Source organism: Bubalus bubalis, chromosome 9 (assembly GCF_019923935.1).
Source record: "Bubalus bubalis isolate 160015118507 breed Murrah chromosome 9, NDDB_SH_1, whole genome shotgun sequence".
Taxonomy (NCBI): domain Eukaryota; kingdom Metazoa; phylum Chordata; class Mammalia; order Artiodactyla; family Bovidae; genus Bubalus; species Bubalus bubalis.
Window position 1 is genome coordinate 67,466,774 of NC_059165.1, and position 17,821 is coordinate 67,484,594.

Genomic DNA, 17,821 nt, shown 5'->3' on the forward strand with positions numbered 1-17,821 from the left:
CCACCGCTCGCCCCACTCACCCGCTCAACCCTCTACAGACCTGGCCCCTGGCATTGATGAGATCTATGAGGAAAGCCAGCAGGTGTTCCTGGCGCCTGGACACCCGCAGGATGGACAGGTGGTCTTCTACAAGGTGAGCAGCCCTGCCCCTCCCCACCCCTCTCACCGCCCCTTCCCACCCTGTTCACTGCCCCTCCCATCACCTGACACCTGCGTGCCCGCAGATCAGTGTGGACCGTGGCCTGAAGTGGGAAGAGGCCTACGCCCGGTCGCTGGAGCTGACGGGCACCCACGATGGCTTCTACCTCTCCTACAAGGTGGGCCCTACAGCAAACCCCCAACGCTCTCCCAGGGGCAGGAGCCAGGCTGGTGGGTTGGCAGGGGAGGGCGGTGGCCATCCTCACGCCCTCTCGCTTGACATGCCTTCTCGGATATGCGGTGCACTGCCCCATCCAGGTCCGCGGCAACAAGCCCAGCTGCCTGCTGGCCCAGCAGAACCGCGGCAAGCTCTTCACCGTGTACAAGCCCAATATAGGGCGGCAGAGCCAGCTAGAGTCCTTGGATAGCTTGAGCCGGAGGTTCCACCGGGTAGGTCCCCGGGGCACCTTCTGTACCCTTAATGCTCCAGTGTCCAGCAGCCCCCAGGCCGCTCTGGCCGCTAGGTGGGGGATGAGCAGCCCAGGGTCCTTTGCACCGCAGTTTCCCGCCGGCTGGCTAGGGATCGCAGACTGGCTCTTGCAGGGGCTCAACCCGCTGTGTCCACACAGGTGACGGCAGAGGAGGCCAGGGAGCCCTGGGAAAGCAGCTACACCTTCTCGCTGACGCACTGCAGCCACACCACATGGTAAGGGCCCGGGGTGGCCTGGGGGGACTGTTGGGGGCACGCGCTCGCTTGCGCGGCAGCTGGTTTGAGCCGCGGTCCCCCGCAGGAACCGGCACTGCCGGCTGGTGCAGGAGGGCAAGGACTGTGCGCAGGGCCTGCGGCTGCGCCACCACTACATGCTGTGCGGGGCCTTGCTGCGCGTGTGGGGCCGCATCGCTGCCGTCATGGCCGACGTCACCAGCAGCAGCTACCTGCAGATCGTGCGCCTCAAGACCAAGGACAAGAAGAAGCAAGTCGGTGAGTCAAGGCACCAGCGGGCTGGGGGAGGTGGGCAGCCTCAGCCCCGCCCCCCAGGCCCTGACGCTCCCGCCCCCCCCCTCCCCCACCCCCGCTCCACCCCGCCCCCGCAGGCATCAAGATCCCGGAGGTCTGCGTGCGTCGGGTCCTGCAGGAGCTGCAGCTGATGGATGCCGACGTGAAGCGCAAGCAAGCGCGCACTCGGGGTCTCCTCGCGCTGCCGCCCACCCCACGCCCCCTTGCTCTGCCCTTCGGCCCCGGGGAGGTCCTGGACCTCACATATAGCCCGCCAGCCCAGGCCTTCCCTGCGCCCTCACCCTTCACCTTCCCGGCCCTGGGCCCCGGCCCCGGCGGCCAGCTGCTGGGCGCCCCCGACACCCCCGACGCCCCGGCTGACCCCGTGGCACTCCTGCACCAGGGCTGCGAAATTAACTTCAAGGAGGTGCTGGAGGACATGCTTCGCTCCCTCAACGCCGCGCCACCCGCCGAGCCGCCTGGCCCTCTGGGCCCTCTGGGTGCGGGGGCAGCGGGCGCACCGGCAGGTGGAGCACCAGAGCGGCAGAGCGTCATCCAGTTCAGCCCCCCCTTTCCCAACTCCTAGGTCCAGGCATCCTTCCCGGACGAAACTTATTTATCCGTAATAGGCTCCCGTCTACACGGGGAAGAGGGTGGCTAGCCGAGCAGGGCCAGGACCCCAGCCGACTACTGAGAGGAGCAGGGCCAGGGGCCCCTCGTCCAGCCTCCCGAGGCCTCTATTGCAGTGCCTTCCCGCCCGGTGCCTGGGCAGACCCCCAAAATGCTGTCCGCCCTGGGGGGCCCTCCAAGGCCTTGCCTGGTGGGCAGTGGCCTAGTGCAGCCCCCACTCAGGATACTTGGGGGCCAGGCAGGGCCTGGAGTGGCGGCCCTTCTTCTCTGTGCCTCTGTCCTCTGCTGCCCCACTCCAGGCCTGGGTTGGGGCTCCCACCCCACCCACCTTAGAAGGCCCAGTCAGGCCTGTACCCCTGACATCCACAAAACTGGGTGGCCCCAAGAGCTGGAAACTCAGGAAACCCCAGGTGCTCAGGGCCCCACCGCTTCTGGGGGGCTCCAAGGGGCAGATCCCCTCTTAATATATGCAACCCCTCCCTGCTCTCTGTGCCCTAAATTATTGTCCAGCCACCTCTCAGGGGCCTGGAATCCCTGCAGAGCTGGTGGCTGTACCCCTGGTTTCTATGTGTATTTATAATTAATTCAAGTGTATATATGTAAAGAGATCTTTTTTTAAATATATGTGCCTTTTCACTACTTTCCAGGCTGTCTGCTGCTGCGATCTGCAGGGCAGTGGGGCGGGAGGGGGGGCAATGGTGGTGGGTGTGCCCTGCGTGTTCCTTCCCAGTGGGGTGTGGGTGAGGTCAGAGTGACTTCTGGCCCTCATCCTCTGCCAGCTCATCTCACCCACGATGGCACCTGGCCTTGTGGATGCCTGGGGCCAGGCTAGGGGAAACCCCACCCCACTGGGCCCTTTGTCTAGTGTGATCCTGGCATCCCCACAGCAGGCCAGTTGCCTCTGAACTGACTATACCAAGCCCCTGGAGCCTTGGACCAGATACCCTGCTCCCTGCCCACTTGAGATGTGACACCATCCCCCGCCCCCGCCGGGCCCCTCTTGGTGATACTGAGTCCCGTTCCTTGGAACCCCTTGATCTGAACTGACTGCCATCTCTGCCTTGGTTTCTTCCCAGGTCTGCTCCAGATGGTGTTGGGTATGGCAGGCAGGGCAGCCCAGGGACAGGAGAGCCCAAGAGTTGCGCTCAGTCTGGAAGGCAGGATGGGATGACAAGCTGTTCCTGGAAACTGGGGAGCATGCCCAACCCATGGCCTGGAAGTTGGAGAGGGACTAGGGAGCAGTCAGGAGACCCTGCTAGAAGCAGCCAAGGGTGGTGGAGGTGGCTCTTGACCCTCCATCCAGACCCAGCCAGTCCCCTCCCCCATAGGTCCCCCACTCCTGGGGGAAGGCTGCTGATCTTTCTGGCTGGTGGAGGCAGGAGAGGAGCCAGCTCAGCCATTCTACAGCTGTCTGCCCACCCCCCACTCTCACAGGATGGCCCCTTTGAGCAGCAGGCAGGCTGTACCCACCCACAGCCCTTCCCAGGGAGTGGGGCTGCATCCACCAGGTGAAGCCCATGGGCAGGCCTGATGCCCGGACTGTGTCTTCGTCACAAGGCCAGCATGGTGAGCAGGCCCTGTCAGGCATGGCTCGGTGCTCAAACCAGCTTGGCCTGATGCCCAGCCTGGGTGCAGCGGGCCTCCCAACGGCAGGGTCACCAGCCCAAGTCCCCTGATGTCCCCACACCTGGGTACACTAGAGGAGACCAAGGCTGAGAGCAGTAGCCAATGAGGAGGCATTATCTCCCCCAGGATGAGCTCAGCTGGGCCGGGCTAGGCTGGGCCGAGGAGATTAGCAACCCCAGGCAGGACAGGTGGAGCCCTCTGAATCCTGAAGGAACTCCACCTCCCACTTGCCCCCACCCCCCTCAGCCTGGGGAGTTGATGACACCTGCCCCTGAGCCCTGGGTTAGCAAAAGCCAGGAGCAAGCCAATCTGTGTTGTACATTTTATTCCCACAAGGCAGCCAGAGGTGGGGTTGCCAAGCCACAGCCAGGCCAAGGGACCTTCCTCCGGAAGGAGTGCACGCCAGGTTCTCAGGTCTGCCCCACCAGGGGCTGGTTTTCAGACAGACCGTCATAGGCACCGGGGGAAGGCTCCTCGGAACACAGGCAACAGACTTGGGTAGGGGCAGCACCTTGTGGAGCTAGAGGTAGCACGGCAGGTCCTTCTCTATCACCTGCGGGGGAGAAGGCGGTGAGGGATGCCTTTTCCCGAGTCCCCCCAGCGGGCTCCCCAGACAGGCACCTACCAGGGGCTCTTCCATAGGACCATACCGCTTCACCACACAGCCGTTCTTGTCAATGAGGAACTGCAAGGAGGCCACCGTGGGGCTGAAGTGAGCCAGTGGCCCCCACCTGCCGTCCCCATGGCTCTGGACTCTCCAAGCAGCACATCTGTGGCTGGTGGCTGAGTCTGTCCACCCCGCCAGGGCCCCTAACCCCCTTACCTTGGTGAAGTTCCATTTGATGGCGCTACAAAAGAAGCATGAGGTTGTGAGGAATCCCTTGGCAGTTGCAGATCCCCTCTCCACTGCCCCGGGGAAGCCATCCTGTCCTCCCCTGTCCCCCAGCCCCCAACTCACTTTCCCAGCATGCCTCTCCCCTTGGGCTGGACTTTCATCCATTTCCACAGAGGGTGGGCGTCGTCCCCATTTACACAGATCTTGCTGAACAAATCGAATTTGACGTTATAGCCAGCGGCGAACTCTTTGATCTCTGCATTACTCCCTGGCTCCTGTGTAGACCCGGGTTGGAAGGAGGGGGTGAGTGGGGAGAGGCCTATACCCACTTCAGTCCCCGCTTCCACAGACAGCTCTTCTCCCCAGCCCGCACAAAGGGACACACAGGGACACCCAGGGCCAGCCACAACGCACCTGCCTCCCAAACTGGTTGCAAGGGAAGGCCAGGATCCGTAAACCACACTCGGCGTATCGGGCGTGCAGGTCGACCAGCTGAGTGTAGTTTACGTCAGTTTTGCCTCATTGCGAGGCCACATTGGTGACGATGCACACGTGGCCCCTGGAGACAGGATGAGGCGGTCAGGTCAGGGCCACGACCTTACCCCCGCCGCCCCCACCAAGTGGGCAAGGACCCACCGGTACTTGTCCAGGTTAACCATGTGCCCGTCGATGTCCTTGGCTGAAAATTCGTGCATGGAGCGAGCACAGCGCCAGTCGTCGCGGGACGCGCACTGCAAGGCAAGGACTGGCTGAGCGGCCGACTGACCTCGGGGCGTGGCGCCCGCAGCCGTTCGGCCCACTCGCCCAGCCCAGGGTACCTAAGGAAGAAAAACCCGGGCCCTGGGACTAAGCAAAATATGAGGCTCCTCCTCAAAGGCTCCCCTGTACAACACGGAGCATTGGGCCGGAGTCATTGAGACCTAGGGAGGCTGGGGACCCTGCCAGGTGCCCCACTGGATGGGGGAGGCCGCTGGGTGTGGGGGCCTCCGTGCGCACCGGGTCTTGGGATTCGGTGGCGCAGCCGCTCTCCCCGGCCGGGGGTCCCGCCAGCCCAGGGCTCTCAGGAGCTGGCCTCCTCCGCCGGGGGCGCGCCCTCCTGCGACGGCATATCCGAGCCCTCCTCCTTCGAGGGGCTCGGCGCCGTCGCCCGGCCGGCAAGCGGCGCCGCTGCCCGCGACGACCCGGGGAGCAGGCGGCTGCGCGGCCCATGCCCGCAGGTCTCTGACTGAACTTGTGCCCACCGAGCGCCGGGCCCCGGGGACAAAGGGCCGGTAGCCCAGGGCGCCAGGCCGCTTCTCTGTGACGCCACCGCAAGGGGCCCCGGGGCGCGCAGGGCGGGGGAGGGGCAGTGACGACCCGCGGCGCGTGATCCCGGATTTCCACCCCTTCGGCCGCCCCCGCTCTCCAGGCCGCAGCCGGGGAGCCAGAGGCCGACGGCGCCACCCCCAGCTGCCCCGATACAGGAGCCTGTGCGCGTCAGGGGCTTCCAACCGTGGGTTCCGACCGCCCAGCCCTGTCCCCGGCCCCCCGGACGCCGCCTCGGTCCCTGACCCAGATTCGGACCGTGACCCGCCCCCCGCCCCCGCGCTCTAGCCTCGGTCCGAATGGCCGGGGGGGGGGGGGGGGCGGCCGGCGCCCCCCGCCCAAGGTCGCCAGAAGGCAGGTCGCGCGCCCGCCCAACGGCCCACTGGCCGGCCGGCGGCGCCGCACTCACCATGGTGCTGGCCAGGCCCGGCGCAGCCAAAGCCCCGCAGAGTAGCGCTGGCTTGAGCAGGCGGTACAAACGGCTAAAGCTCATCTCGGCGGTGGGGGGGGATCGGGAAAGCAGCGCTCCTCCCCTCGCCGAACCGACCAATGGACGCGCGCCGGCGGGCCTCACCTCCCCGCCCTACGCCACGCCCAGCAACACTCTCACTGGTCGGATGCTCAGGCGTCGCAGACGCGTGCCCACACCAACCAATGGGAGGCCGGAGTGAGGCTGGCGGGGCGGGGCCTGGGCCGGGCTGCGGGTTTTTTCGCTGTATGTGACTGCGCATGGGCGGGCGGGCGGGTCTACGCGGGCGGCGCGTAGATGGGTTGAGGACAGTTATCCGCACTTCAGGATGCCCGACAACTTGAGATACTACTGGAAGCCCGTGGCAGCGGATCGGGGTGGTGGGGGAAAAGGTTGGCTGGAACTTTCAGAAAACATGCCTCAGCTTACTGAAAACGTATTTGTTTCTTTGAAATGTAAATAAAACCACGCTGGGCGTCGGACTACCCCCACTCGGGCTGCGGTGCTGCTACGAGGGCCTGGAGGTCACCGGCGGCGACAGGCCCGGATGGCGGTGGCGCTGCCGCAGGGATGCGCCATGAGCGCACGGCTGAAGGTTGCCGCCCTTGGACAGTGCAGGCTTAGCCGTTTATATAAGTGACACTTGAGCCCTGGGGGGGAAGGGAAGCTCGGGCAGTTACCTTGTGGTCCCGCCCCCTTCTCTGAGCGGACTGGCAGGTGTGTGCTTAGAAAGGAAAACACAAGACCAGAGAGATTTTTTGTCACTTCCAACGTGACACAGCACGAGTGCACGCGGTAGGGGACAGAGCGCCCGCTGATCTGGCTCCTGGAGCATTTCCCCTCTAGGCTCAGGCGTTGGGCCACCGGCCAGAGAGCAGGCCCATCCCATTCTCGGGACCTGAGTCACGGAATTCCACAGCCCACCTGGCTGCCCCCCACCCCTAGCCGCGGAAGGACATTGACCTGCGGCCTAAGGGTGGTTTCAGTTTGTGCTGTTGGTCAGTTTCTCTCTTCTTGGATCCTCCCCCGTGGACGTTTCTGCAGAGGTCTTGGGGGCAGGACTTTTGGGGCTGGGCTCATTTGGGGGAACGCCCCCCACACACACACACATACACACACATCCTGCAACCTAGGCCTGCCCCAGGGGTCTTAGTAGGCCGCATTTGGTGGCAAAGGGGACAGGATCCCTGGGGCCAGGTTGCCACACTCCTGTCTTGCACAACAGCCTTCATGTACTTCTGCCTCTCAGCCTGATCAACCAGAGCCGGTGAGTTCTGAAGTCACAATGAGCTGGAGCCCTCACTGTCTCAGCTTAGCTATCTCACATCTCAGGAAATGCCCCCTCACTTCCGCCGGAGGAGGGGGGGGCCAGCACTGGGTGTCATCACCCACACCAGCCAGTCTGAGTGGCCCTTAGAACGACACAGCTGTTCCTAGTTTCCCTTATGGTGGGATCTGTAACTTTGTCATGAAGATGGCCACCCTCTGACTGGTTACTTGAGGGTTTCCAGGAAAATAGCTTAGGATGACTTCCCCTCCCCATGAAGCCCACTGCAGGGGAGACATGGGCAAGGTCTCACCCCATTCCTGACTTCATACAAGTTACAGTGAGAGCAGAGGGGGCAGGACGAGCTGCTGGCTGTGGTTCCACTGGCTCTGGGAGGGCTTTGTGCCTGGGGATTCATTGCTTTTCCAAACATTCCTCCCCTTACAGAGGAGGCAGTGGAATCCTGGGGAAGCCCCAGCCAGGCTCCAGGAAGGATCCCCTGTGGTGGCCTTTGAGTTTAAAATTCACATAACATAAAATTCAACATTTTCACCAAAGCATACAGTGATTTTTAGAATATTCACAATGTTGTGGGACCATCACCACTACGCAATTCCAGAACATTCTTATCACCCCAAAATAAACTCCATCCCCATTTGTAGTCACCCACCCCAACCCATGGCACCCACCATCTATTTCCTCACCCCGTTAAAACTCCTGTGAGTGGAATTAGACAGCACTTCTTTGCTTTCTGTGTCACTTACGTCATTTGAAAAGAAACCCTGTCCCCATTACCAGTCTCCTCCATCTCCTTACCTCAGCCCCTGACAACCATGAATCTACTCTGTGTGGATTTGCCTGTCCTGGACTGTTCACATCAATGGAGTCATATACTAGGTGGCCTCTTGTGTGAGGCTTCTCTCTATGAGCATCATGTTTTCAAGGTTCATCCACATTATAGTGCGTGTCAGTGCTGCTTTTCACGGCTGAGTAATATCTTATGATATGAATGGACTATATTGTGTTTACCCATGTATCCATTAATGAGTATTGTGCTGTTGTACCATTTGGCTTTGTGATGCTGTACAAGACTTTTTGTGTGGGCTTGTGTTTCATTTCTCCTGGGCATGCACCCTGGAGTGGAATTGCTGGCTCACATGGTCACTTTAGGTGTTAAAAGGAGCTGCCAGGTTTCCCCACAGCTGCTGCTGGATTTCACATCCCCGGCCAGGAGTGTGGGGGTGGTGGCCTGATTTCTGGCCCCTGGGCTCTGCCAATTGGCAGAGCTGCATGGTGGCGGGTTCCCAGGAGAAAGTTGCAACTCCATGTCCCATTGCTGAGGCCATGCAGTCACAGGCAGAATTTTGATTCATGGGCGATGGGGTGGGGCCCACCTGCTCCTGTGAGCCCATTCTCCCCTCTTCCCTGCCCCAAGGAACAGCTGCTGCTGCTGCTGCTAAGTCACTTCAGTCGTGTCCGACTCTGTGTGACCCCATAGACGGCAGCCCACCAGGCTCCCTCGTCCCTGGGATTCTCCAGGCAAGAACACTGGAGTGGGTTGCCATTTCCTTCTCCAATGCATGAAAGTGAAAAGTGAAAGTGAAGTCGCTCAGTTGTGTCCGACCCTCAGCGACCCCATACTGCAGCCTACCAGGCTCCTCCGTCCATGGGATTTTCCAGGCAAGAGTACTGGAGTGGGGTGCCATTGCCTTCTCCCCAAGGAACAGCAAGGTCACCTAACATCCCCTGCCACCCACACCTGGGCCTTCCCTGGGTAACCTCTAGGCTGCCCTTGGGAACCTCCAGCAGTTCTGCCCCCTCCCCCACTCAGATTTGCCCATCACCTAGCCAGACACTCTTTCTCCTGTCTTAAAACTCACTCTAGGACATCCCTGGTGGCTCAGTGGTTAAGAATCCACCCGCCAATGGAGGAGACATGGGTTCAATCCCTGGTCCAGGAAGATCTAACATGCTGGAGTAAGCCTGTGAGTCACAACTATTGAGTCCAGGCACCCTAGAGCCCGTGCTCTGCAACAAGAGAAGCCACTGCAATGAGAACTTGTGCACCACAACTAGAGAGTAGCCTCCACTTGCCACAACTAGAGAAAGCCTGTGCTCAGCAGCTAATACCCAATGCAGCCAAAAATAAAATAAATAAAACCCACTCTAGACCGCCTCTCTTTCTTCCCCTTCATCCACATCTCCAATTTCTTTCCTCCCATAAAGAAAGTCCCCCTCCCTGGACCTGCCCTCTGTGGTCACAAAGACTGGCCCCTGGGCCAGTCCCCTTCTCAGTCTGCAGACCTGCTTTGACAGCTGCTCCATCCCCCCTCCTCCAGATACCTCCTTCACCTGGCTCCAGGATACCTGGTTTCTACCCACCCTCTATTCTGTTTCAGGAACACTTAGGTAGTGCCAGCACCCTGCAGTCTTCAGCCAAGTACATATGCAGTGGGTGCTGTTCTTGCCCCTGTTCCACAAAGGGGGAGGGGGACATTGAGGCGCAGAGAGGTTAAGTAATGTGCCCAGGTCACCCAGCCAGCACTGGAGCCCAGGTAGCCACATCTCTTTGCCTTCTGCCGTTTCCTCCCCCCTCCTCCCAGCTTCAGGGCTCAGGCCTGACTTCCGACGTGCTCCGTGACCTCATCAGACTCTCAACTCCAGTCTGCACTGTGCGCCCACAACACCCACATCAGCCTCCACTCCAAGCTCATCCTGAGTTTCAGGCTTGTACCCTACTGTCCCCTAGATGTCTCCCTGTAGTGTCCCCCAGGAGTCCCAAGCTCACTATGTCCAAGATCTGCTCCTGATCTGCCTCCTACGCCTCCCCACCGAGGTCTGTTCTTCCTCCTCTGCTTGTCTCTGTGTCTTTCCACATCCTGTCCACCTACAGATCCTGTGAGCGCTGCCTTCCAGACACCCTGGACCTACCCACAGCTCACCCTTCACTTGAAGCCTCATCTATCTCTGGCCAGGATGGTCCTCCCTAGCCCACTCCTTGGTCTCCCTGTTTCTGCCCTGTGGAGATACTGAAAATGGCCGCAAACACAAACTTCTCAAACCCAACCAGCAAGGGCTCCCAAGATCTGCCCCACCTGACCTTCTGACCCACAGGCCTCCTTGCTGCCAACACACTAGGCCTCAGGGCCTTTGCACACGCTGTACCCTCCACCTGATACACTTTCCTCGACATCCCCAGGGCTTCTACCCTCTCACCCTTTGGACTTTTGTTGGAACCTTCCCTGACCACATTTGAGACTGCTCTATTTTTTTTTCCACAGCACTGTCTCCTTCTAACACGCTGTATCATTTACTTATGTCCACTGTTTCTGTCCTGTCTCTCCCTGGCATGTAAGGATGCTTGGTCTGTTTTGTTCCCCGTCCCTTTGGCTCATTAAATATTGAATCATTGAATTAATATATTACTGAATGAGAAGTTACTGACACAAGTAAGCTGGTCTTAGCAGGCGTGAGCAAACCTCCTGAACGAACTCGGAGGGGAAGGGCCGATGCAGAGGTTGTGCACTCTTGGGGTATCCAAACAGGGGCTGGGCTGGGCCTCAGGGGACAGGAAAGGGGGAGAAGAGAGATGGGTGCATTTCGTAAGCACCAGGAACTATACCAAGCTCCTCCCAAGTACGAGCATCTCTTTAGATCCTCTAAAATGGGGGACACTTTATTCTTTCCATTATAAAACGGAAAACCGAGGCTCCTCTCACACCTCCTCAAGTCTCTCCAGATTCTAAACACTGTCCAGACTGAAGTTGAGCAAAAACCACCACTCCCGAGAGGCCTTGCGGTCAAAGCATCGCGAGAACTTCCGAGGGGCGGGTGGGCGGTGCTGTTTGAAAAGCTGCTCGCGCAACCAACCGCCGCTTTAGTAAGGCTGGGACTGCCCTTGGCAGTGCCGCTCCCGAAGGTCGCTGTATTCAGGCGTTCTCCTGCGACAGCCCTGCCCGGGTAGACTACGTGTTGGGGGCCTGATCAGGACTCGGAGTAGGCACAGTGGGCGCGGGTCGTGCCGGTCGCAGGCGCAGTGTGTGAGAGCAGCGGCAATCATGGACGACGAAGAGGAGACATACCGGCTGTGGAAGATCCGCAAGACCATCATGCAGGTGAGCCGCGCGGGGGCCGCCCTCCTTGGAGAACGCGGTGAGGGCGGGCCTGGCTGCGCCAGACGAACTGGGCACGCGGCGGCTGAGGCGTGAACGGCGGGTGCAGGGCCCGCTGATGGGGACGATCCTCTCCACCCGCGGCCGCGCGGCTGGAGCGGAGGAGTCGAGCCCCAGAGCCCCCCCGAGAAGGGGTCAGGATCTCGCTCGAGCTGGAGGGAGGGAAGGCGGGACACGCTGGGCCGCCGTGTATTTGTGTTCCTGGAAGGTTGTGGTGTTACAGCCCCTGATCCTTGAAGTTTTTAATCAGTAAGAATTGATAACAGGCCAGACTAGAAGTTCAGGCAAGGCTTTGTTGGAGCTTATGCTCTAGCAGGAGGGAGCGAAAACAACAGGCGCCCTTCTTAGCTCATCTTGAATGGGGTGAGGGTGGGCGCGGGTCCAGGGGTCATGCCAGAGTGATGACTTGGGTGGTCTGCCTACGCCTGGCACCCAGCTTTTGCTCCTGGCACCTCAGAAGTGGCAATGGAGTTTTTTACTTTTTGTTGTCTATCATTTGCTCCAGCTGAGCAATTGCACAGTTATTTTTAGTCCCGCATAGTTTCTGGGTATTCTGTTGCTGGAGGAGATTGTCCAAGTGCAGGCGCTGCTGCTAAGGGTCCCAGCTCCCAGCCTGTCTTATCAGCACCACCTTAAGTGCATAACGCAGAATCCCAGGTTCTTGACAGTGGAGGGAACCCCGGGGCTGGTCTGACCGCTGTCTGGTGGTTACTTAGATGCCTTGCCCACCAACTCAGTCTCAGTATCACAGCAGTCGTACCAGCTTTTTCTGTATACCACATGCTTTAAGCCACCTTGTGAGAGGGGTCCAGTGTGATGCCACAAAGACTTGGGGCCTTGATCAAGAGCACCCAGCCTCCTGGGAATCGTGCTGGAGCTAAGGCTGGGCTGTGACCCAGCCTCTCCAACACTTGGCAGAGCTACCCAAGACAGGGCTGGACCAGCTGCACTTCTACCTGATGGTGTCGGGGCCGCGGGAGAGGAGACCCGGGTCTCTGAGTGGAGACTCGGCGGGGGCGGTGGGGGATGTGGGCAGGGCTGGGTGGCAGCTCCAACCTTCCTTTCTCTGTCCAAGTCCTCACCTAGTCTGTGTGCTCACAGAGCCCCAGTTTCTGAGCAGGACCTTGAACTCCTGGGCCTCACGCTTTCGCCTGGTTTCCCAGCCGACACCCTCCCGGCCTGCTGTACCTGTCAGACCTACGTCCTGGGGCCTGGCTCTGGACTCAACATCCCCGCTTGCATCCCAGGCCTTTCCCCAGTCTCCTCTGCGGTGGCCTCACCCACCGGAGCTCTGGCTGCTATCCCATCTCCACTGTGCGATCACCTGCCCTTTCTCTCTGCAGCTGTGCCACGACCGTGGCTACCTGGTGACCCAGGACGAGCTGGACCAGACTCTGGAGGAGTTCAAGGCCCAGTTTGGGGACAAGCCCAGTGAAGGGCGGCCGAGGCGCACGGACCTCACGGTGCTGGTGGCCCACAACGACGACCCCACCGACCAGATGTTTGTCTTCTTCCCAGGTGAGGGCTGCTCAGGGCCAGCTCACAGCAGCCACCTGCTGTGCACCCCAGAGTCATGCACCCACCCTTATCCTTCTGTCCCCTGCCCTCCTTGCTGTGGGGACCCCTTCTCCAGCTTCCCTCTTCTTGATCACCCATCCATTCTCTCTGGGCCTAAAGATCACATTTCCAAATACAGTTTCATTCTGAGATTCTAGGGCCAGGACCCCAACAGAGGGACTTTGGGGGCAGAGTAGGTTAGTGGAATGGGAAGTGCGAGCAGCTTGAGGGGGTGGATGTACCGCACACAGACCGTGGGACTGCCTTAGGTGCTGACCTGCTGGGCTCCTAGGGTCCGGCTGTTCTGTGGCAGGCCCTGCGTACTGCCAAGATCATGAGGACCCCCACTGCTGCAGCATGGAGATGGGTGGTCTTTGTCTGGCAGGACCATGCTCTCCGGGTCATCTCACCTCAGCTTACACTCTGAGAACCCCAGCCCTTGTCTTATGAACTCCCAGACTAAACCACTTAATCCAGGGCTTCCCAAACCTCAGAGCCACTGAGTCCTGGGCAAGCCCAGACTCCTAGACCCCACTTCTAGAAGAGGTCCCTGAGGTCCAGGGCGCCCAGGGCACTGGCATCTCCCATGTGACCTGGAGGCAGCCAGCCCCTCCATTCTGGGAACCAGCACCCAGTTCTTGCTTTGCACATGGGGAGGCTGAGGCCCGAGAGTGGAAGTGGCACCGCAGTGCCTTGGCAGAGCCAGGCTAGAACCTGGGTGCCCGACGGGAAGGGGCCCCGCAGCACAGACCAGCCTGTGCTCTGCCTGCAGAGGAGCCCAAGGTGGGCATCAAGACCATCAAGGTGTACTGTCAGCGCATGCAGGAGGAGAACATCACGCGTGCCCTCATTGTGGTGCAGCAGGGCATGACGCCCTCTGCCAAGCAGGTAAGCCCGCCCCACTGGGGTGGGATGGAGCCTGGCCAGCACCTCTGTCCCCAGGCCCAGGGACCGGTTGCCACACTAGCTCCCAGCAACCCTGGGAGCATCCTGACAGGTGCTCACCTTTCTTGATGTGAGACCAAGGCCTTATTACTGTTCTCAGAGCCTGGGCAGAGTTGGGTGGTGTTTCCCAGTTTATGATGCGAGATGTCTCTCTGAGCCACAAGGGTAAACCCTGCTCCACTTCCAGGGTGCCAGCTGCCCACGAGGAGGAGCTGGGTTGGGGCGGGCCTGGGGGCCACACAGGGGCGGGCAGCCGCCCCTGCTGCACTTGAGGGTTGACGTCTCTTCCAGTCCCTGGTTGACATGGCACCCAAGTACATCTTGGAGCAGTTTCTGCAGCAGGAGCTGCTCATCAACATCACAGAGCATGAGGTAGGGGTGCGGGAGCTCGGGTGGGATGAGATTGGAAACCCACCCCCCAGCCCCTCACCTTTTTAGGAACAGCAGACGTCCGGGGGCCCCCCAGTGTGGAAAGAAGGTAGGGCGATCCAGCCTTCAGTCAGGAGTTGGGGGGCGGGGTGCAGTTTCTATCTCTCCCGGAGCCGTGGCTCCCAGGATTGTGCCCTGTGGCCCATCTGCAGGGCAGGGTTGTAGGCTCCAGACACCACCCCCTCCCTCCCAGTGTGGAGTTAGGACTGGCGCAGACGCCTAGATCCCGAGCTGTACCTATCCCCTGGGGGCTCCCAGGGTCTGTCGTCTCATGGAGCCCGGGTTCTCTTCTCACAGCTGGTCCCGGAGCATGTGGTCATGACCAAGGAAGAGGTAACGGAGCTGCTGGCCCGGTAGTATCCTTTCTGGCCCCTGACTGGGCCTAGCTCCTCTCCCCACCCTGCCTTTCACCCTGACCCCAGACCCCCAGTCAGTCCAGCAAGGCCTTTTCCCTGACCTGCTACCCAGTAAACTCCGAGAGAACCAGCTGCCCAGGATCCAGGCAGGAGACCCTGTGGCGCGCTACTTTGGGATAAAGCGCGGACAGGTAAGAAGCCCTCCCAGGGTGGAACTAGAGCCAGGGCTTCTGGGCAGGGCAGAGGGAACCCAGGCTGCTACTCCTGCACTGCTCCAGCTCTGCTTCCTGCCCCTAGGTGGTGAAGATCATCCGGCCGAGCGAGACTGCAGGCAGGTACATCACCTACCGGCTGGTACAGTAGCTGCTTGTGGACAGACAGCTGGCGTCGAGGGGCCAGGCAATGGTGTTCATCCCACTCCTGTGAGCGCACCACACCACTTCCCTCTCTGGAGGCAGCCCCAGTTCCGGCCTGGTTGTGCCCAGCTTCTGTGATGAACAGTCACAGATCACACGACTAACTGCGCGTTTCTCTGCCAGCATGTCCCCTGGGGGACAGAGAGATGGTCGTGACCACCCCCTCACCCTACCCCACCCCCGCCGCTCCTGGCCAGGAGTGTGGGAGCTGGTTGCCTTAGGAAACTTGCCTCTGCTCCCCCTGGATCCTAAGGCACTTCGCCTCGGGCCTTGGATCTGCCGTTCCTGGGCTGAGAGTCCCTGCAGCCTCTCCTGGATGCCAAGCCATGGCCCTAGATCCCAGCTGACGGTGCCTCTGGAGGGGCCAGGACACCTCAGGGTGGCCCGGCATCCTCTGGCCTCCCCTTGCTGTGTCCCCCACGGTGGCCCTGATGCTGCCTGTCCAGGGGCTCTGAGGACAGTAGCAGTGAGAAGGAAACTGGAATTTGGTTGCTTTGGAATGCTGGGTGTCTTAAAGAATTAAAGCTATTTTGAGTAATAAGTTCACTCATCTGAAGACCAAGGCAAAACAATGCTGGGTTTGCTGTGAGCAGACTTGCTCAGGCTCTAGGCCACTCCACAGGGTCACTGCCCACTTCCCCTGGAGGAGGCAGGGGTGGGGCTCCAGCACGCCCTCTAGCTTTGCTTCTTGGTGCTCTTCTTCCATAGAAGTTGGGGGTCAGACTACTTAGTTTTCCTCTATACTAACTTCAGAGGCCTCCCTCCCCAGGCTAAGTGCCACTGTTTGTATTTCTAATTAATAGCTTCGTTGACGTGCGATCTACATACCATACGGTTCACCCGTTTAAAGTTCGTGGTTCTGTGGTTTTTAGTACATGCACAATTGTGCACCACAGTCAACTGCGGAACACTCCATCACTCTAAAAAAAAGCCCCATCCTGTTAGCAGTCACCCCAGCCCGACTACCACTAGCTCTGTCGATCGGCCTGTTCTGGACGTTTCCCACCAGTGGAATCACACCCTGTGTGTCCTTCTGTGTCTGCTTCTCTCCTGAGCATCGTGTTCTCAGGATCTGTCCACGTGGTATCTGTGTCAGGGCTTCTCCTTTTCCTGGCTGAGGGACACTGTGTTTCTTCTTCAGTTGATGGACCCAGGTTGTTTCCATTATGAGTAGTAGTGCTGTGAGCATCCAGGTACACATTGCTGTGGTTGTATTTATTTTTCTGGGTGTGGTGTGTATGTTGGAGTAGAATTGGTCTTGCAGAAGCTCTGGTCACCCTTTGGAGAAGCTGTCAGACTGTCTTCCCTGTGGCTGCCCCATTTCTCATTCCTGAGCCCCATAGAGAGGTCCCACTGTCTCCACCTCCTTGCCAGCACTGGTTCTATGGCCTGGGGGATGGGAGGGGGTACAGGGTGGCCAGTGGTGGCGCTGTGGTTCCGGTTCCCTTGCCAGGTGCTGTGGTGGTGAGCATGGGGCTTGCTCGCTGCCTGTGGGTTACCTCAGATATGTGTCTGTGCACAGGTCCTTTACCTCTTGTTTAACTGGGTTGTCTTCCATTACTGAGTTTTAGGGGTTCTTTATATATCCTAGGCACAAATTACAAAACAGTTTCCCCACGTTTTATATCTCTTAGGTGTCCCCATGTAGTGTTTTTCGTTTTTGACTGCCTTGGGTCGTAGTTGCGGCATGTGTGAGATTTTAGTTCCCCAACCAGGGATCAAACCACCTCCTGCTGCGCTGGCAGGTGGATTCTCAACCACTGGACCCCAGGGACGTCCATCCCCCTGTAGTCTTTATTTGTGGGTCTCAAATTCTGGGTTTACTCCTGGGCATCATGTGACCTGGGGTGGTCACTTCCCCACAGACAGATGGTGCTCTTGACGCTGTTTATTGAGGAATAGTGCTGCCCTGAGTTTCCACTCTCTTGTAGTGAACGCATAGACCCATGTGAGTCTGTGTTGAGATCCTCTTTTCATTGATAAATTTAGTTTTTTTTAAAAAATTTCATTTATTTTTAATTGGAGCATGATTGCTTTACAATTCTGTTGGTTTCTGCCACACATCAACATGAATCAGCCATAGGTATACATATGCCCCCTCCCTCTTGAACATCCCTTCCCAAAACTTAGATTTTTAAAATCGTAATTTTACAGTACATCTTAACAGGCAAACAGGTCTCCCCTTTCTCCAAAACAGACATACATTGTTTTCCAAAACTGTCTCAGCCAGAATAAGCCAGATGTAGATGGACAAATTCTGTCTGATTCCATTTACCTGGGATCTCTAAGCAGTCAGATCCACAGAGACAGAAGTAGATGGTGCTGGGGGGCCAGGGACTGGAGGAGAGAGGGAGTTGGTGTTTCCTGGGGACCAGAGTTTCAGTTTGGGAAGATGAGAAAGTTCTGGAGATGATGGTGGGAATGGTTGAACAACTGTGTCAATGTGCTGTGCTTGTGAACTCTGCAGGTTAAAATGGCAGAAACAGTAAACGTATAGTTTACAGTCTTGGATGTTCTTAGATTTTTACTCTTGCTAATGAACTCCAGAATCAGTGCATTGATTCCCTGAAAACTCCTTTTCTTCTGGTTGGGGGCCTAGTGGGGGGTGCTGGGTGCAGGCCTGTCCACAGGTGCGGGGCCTCAGATGCGAGGTGTGGATGTTCCACCAGCGGTCCCAGC

General features: G+C 59.1%; 3 protein-coding genes across 15 annotated transcripts in view; 2 read left to right on the forward strand and 1 right to left on the reverse strand.

The window, feature by feature from the left end:
• SBNO2 (strawberry notch homolog 2) overlaps nucleotides 1–2,404 on the forward strand; it is a 42,244-nt gene extending 39,840 nt beyond the window's left edge. For 9 of the 10 annotated variants that reach the window (XM_044948587.1, XM_025292787.2, XM_044948591.1 and 6 more), the window contains 6 exons: nucleotides 39–133; nucleotides 225–317; nucleotides 457–588; nucleotides 768–844; nucleotides 930–1,120; nucleotides 1,234–2,404. In XM_044948587.1, the coding sequence (XP_044804522.1) occupies nucleotides 39–133; nucleotides 225–317; nucleotides 457–588; nucleotides 768–844; nucleotides 930–1,120; nucleotides 1,234–1,721 (1,076 nt within the window). In that variant the 3' untranslated portion in view covers nucleotides 1,722–2,404. Of the gene's footprint in view, nucleotides 1–38; nucleotides 134–224; nucleotides 318–456; nucleotides 589–767; nucleotides 845–929; nucleotides 1,121–1,233 lie in introns of those variants that run through there. The other variant, XR_006553614.1, reaches the window with a different exon arrangement.
• Nucleotides 2,405–3,699: 1,295 nt separating this feature from the next.
• Nucleotides 3,700–6,098, reverse strand: GPX4 (glutathione peroxidase 4). Of its 3 annotated transcripts, none has more exons than XM_025292793.2 (7): nucleotides 5,941–6,098; nucleotides 4,863–4,957; nucleotides 4,641–4,785; nucleotides 4,350–4,501; nucleotides 4,215–4,239; nucleotides 4,017–4,076; nucleotides 3,700–3,944 (listed from the first exon to the last, which is right to left on the reverse strand). In XM_025292793.2, the coding sequence occupies exons 1-7, from the start codon at nucleotides 6,022–6,024 to the stop codon at nucleotides 3,912–3,914; spliced, it is 594 nt and encodes a 197-aa protein (XP_025148578.1). In that variant the 5' UTR covers nucleotides 6,025–6,098; the 3' UTR covers nucleotides 3,700–3,911. The 3 variants fall into 3 exon arrangements, with proteins under 3 accessions (XP_025148578.1, XP_044804528.1, XP_006050558.2); XM_044948593.1 differs by having other exon boundaries at nucleotides 4,863–5,044; nucleotides 5,941–6,045; XM_006050496.3 differs by lacking the exon at nucleotides 5,941–6,098 and adding an exon at nucleotides 5,223–5,450.
• A 5,043-nt stretch (nucleotides 6,099–11,141) lies between these two features.
• POLR2E (RNA polymerase II, I and III subunit E) lies at nucleotides 11,142–15,683 on the forward strand. 2 transcript variants are annotated; one of them, XM_006050494.3, is made up of 7 exons: nucleotides 11,144–11,382; nucleotides 12,783–12,957; nucleotides 13,769–13,884; nucleotides 14,233–14,313; nucleotides 14,668–14,726; nucleotides 14,839–14,917; nucleotides 15,024–15,683. In XM_006050494.3, the coding sequence occupies exons 1-7, from the start codon at nucleotides 11,326–11,328 to the stop codon at nucleotides 15,087–15,089; spliced, it is 633 nt and encodes a 210-aa protein (XP_006050556.1). In that variant the 5' UTR covers nucleotides 11,144–11,325; the 3' UTR covers nucleotides 15,090–15,683. The 2 variants fall into 2 exon arrangements, with proteins under 2 accessions (XP_006050557.1, XP_006050556.1); XM_006050495.3 differs by lacking the exon at nucleotides 14,233–14,313 and having other exon boundaries at nucleotides 11,142–11,382.
• The last annotated feature ends 2,138 nt before the right edge of the window (nucleotides 15,684–17,821 follow it).

Excerpts from the sequence above, each read along its gene's own strand:
- POLR2E (XM_006050494.3), top strand. The coding sequence starts at position 11,326 with ATGGACGACGAAGAGGAGACATACCGGCTGTGGAAGATCCGCAAGACC. Across the intron at positions 11,383-12,782 it reads TCCGCAAGACCATCATGCAG|CTGTGCCACGACCGTGGCTA; the intron begins GTGAGCCGCGCG and ends TTCTCTCTGCAG. Across the intron at positions 14,727-14,838 it reads ACGGAGCTGCTGGCCCGGTA|TAAACTCCGAGAGAACCAGC; the intron begins GTATCCTTTCTG and ends CCTGCTACCCAG.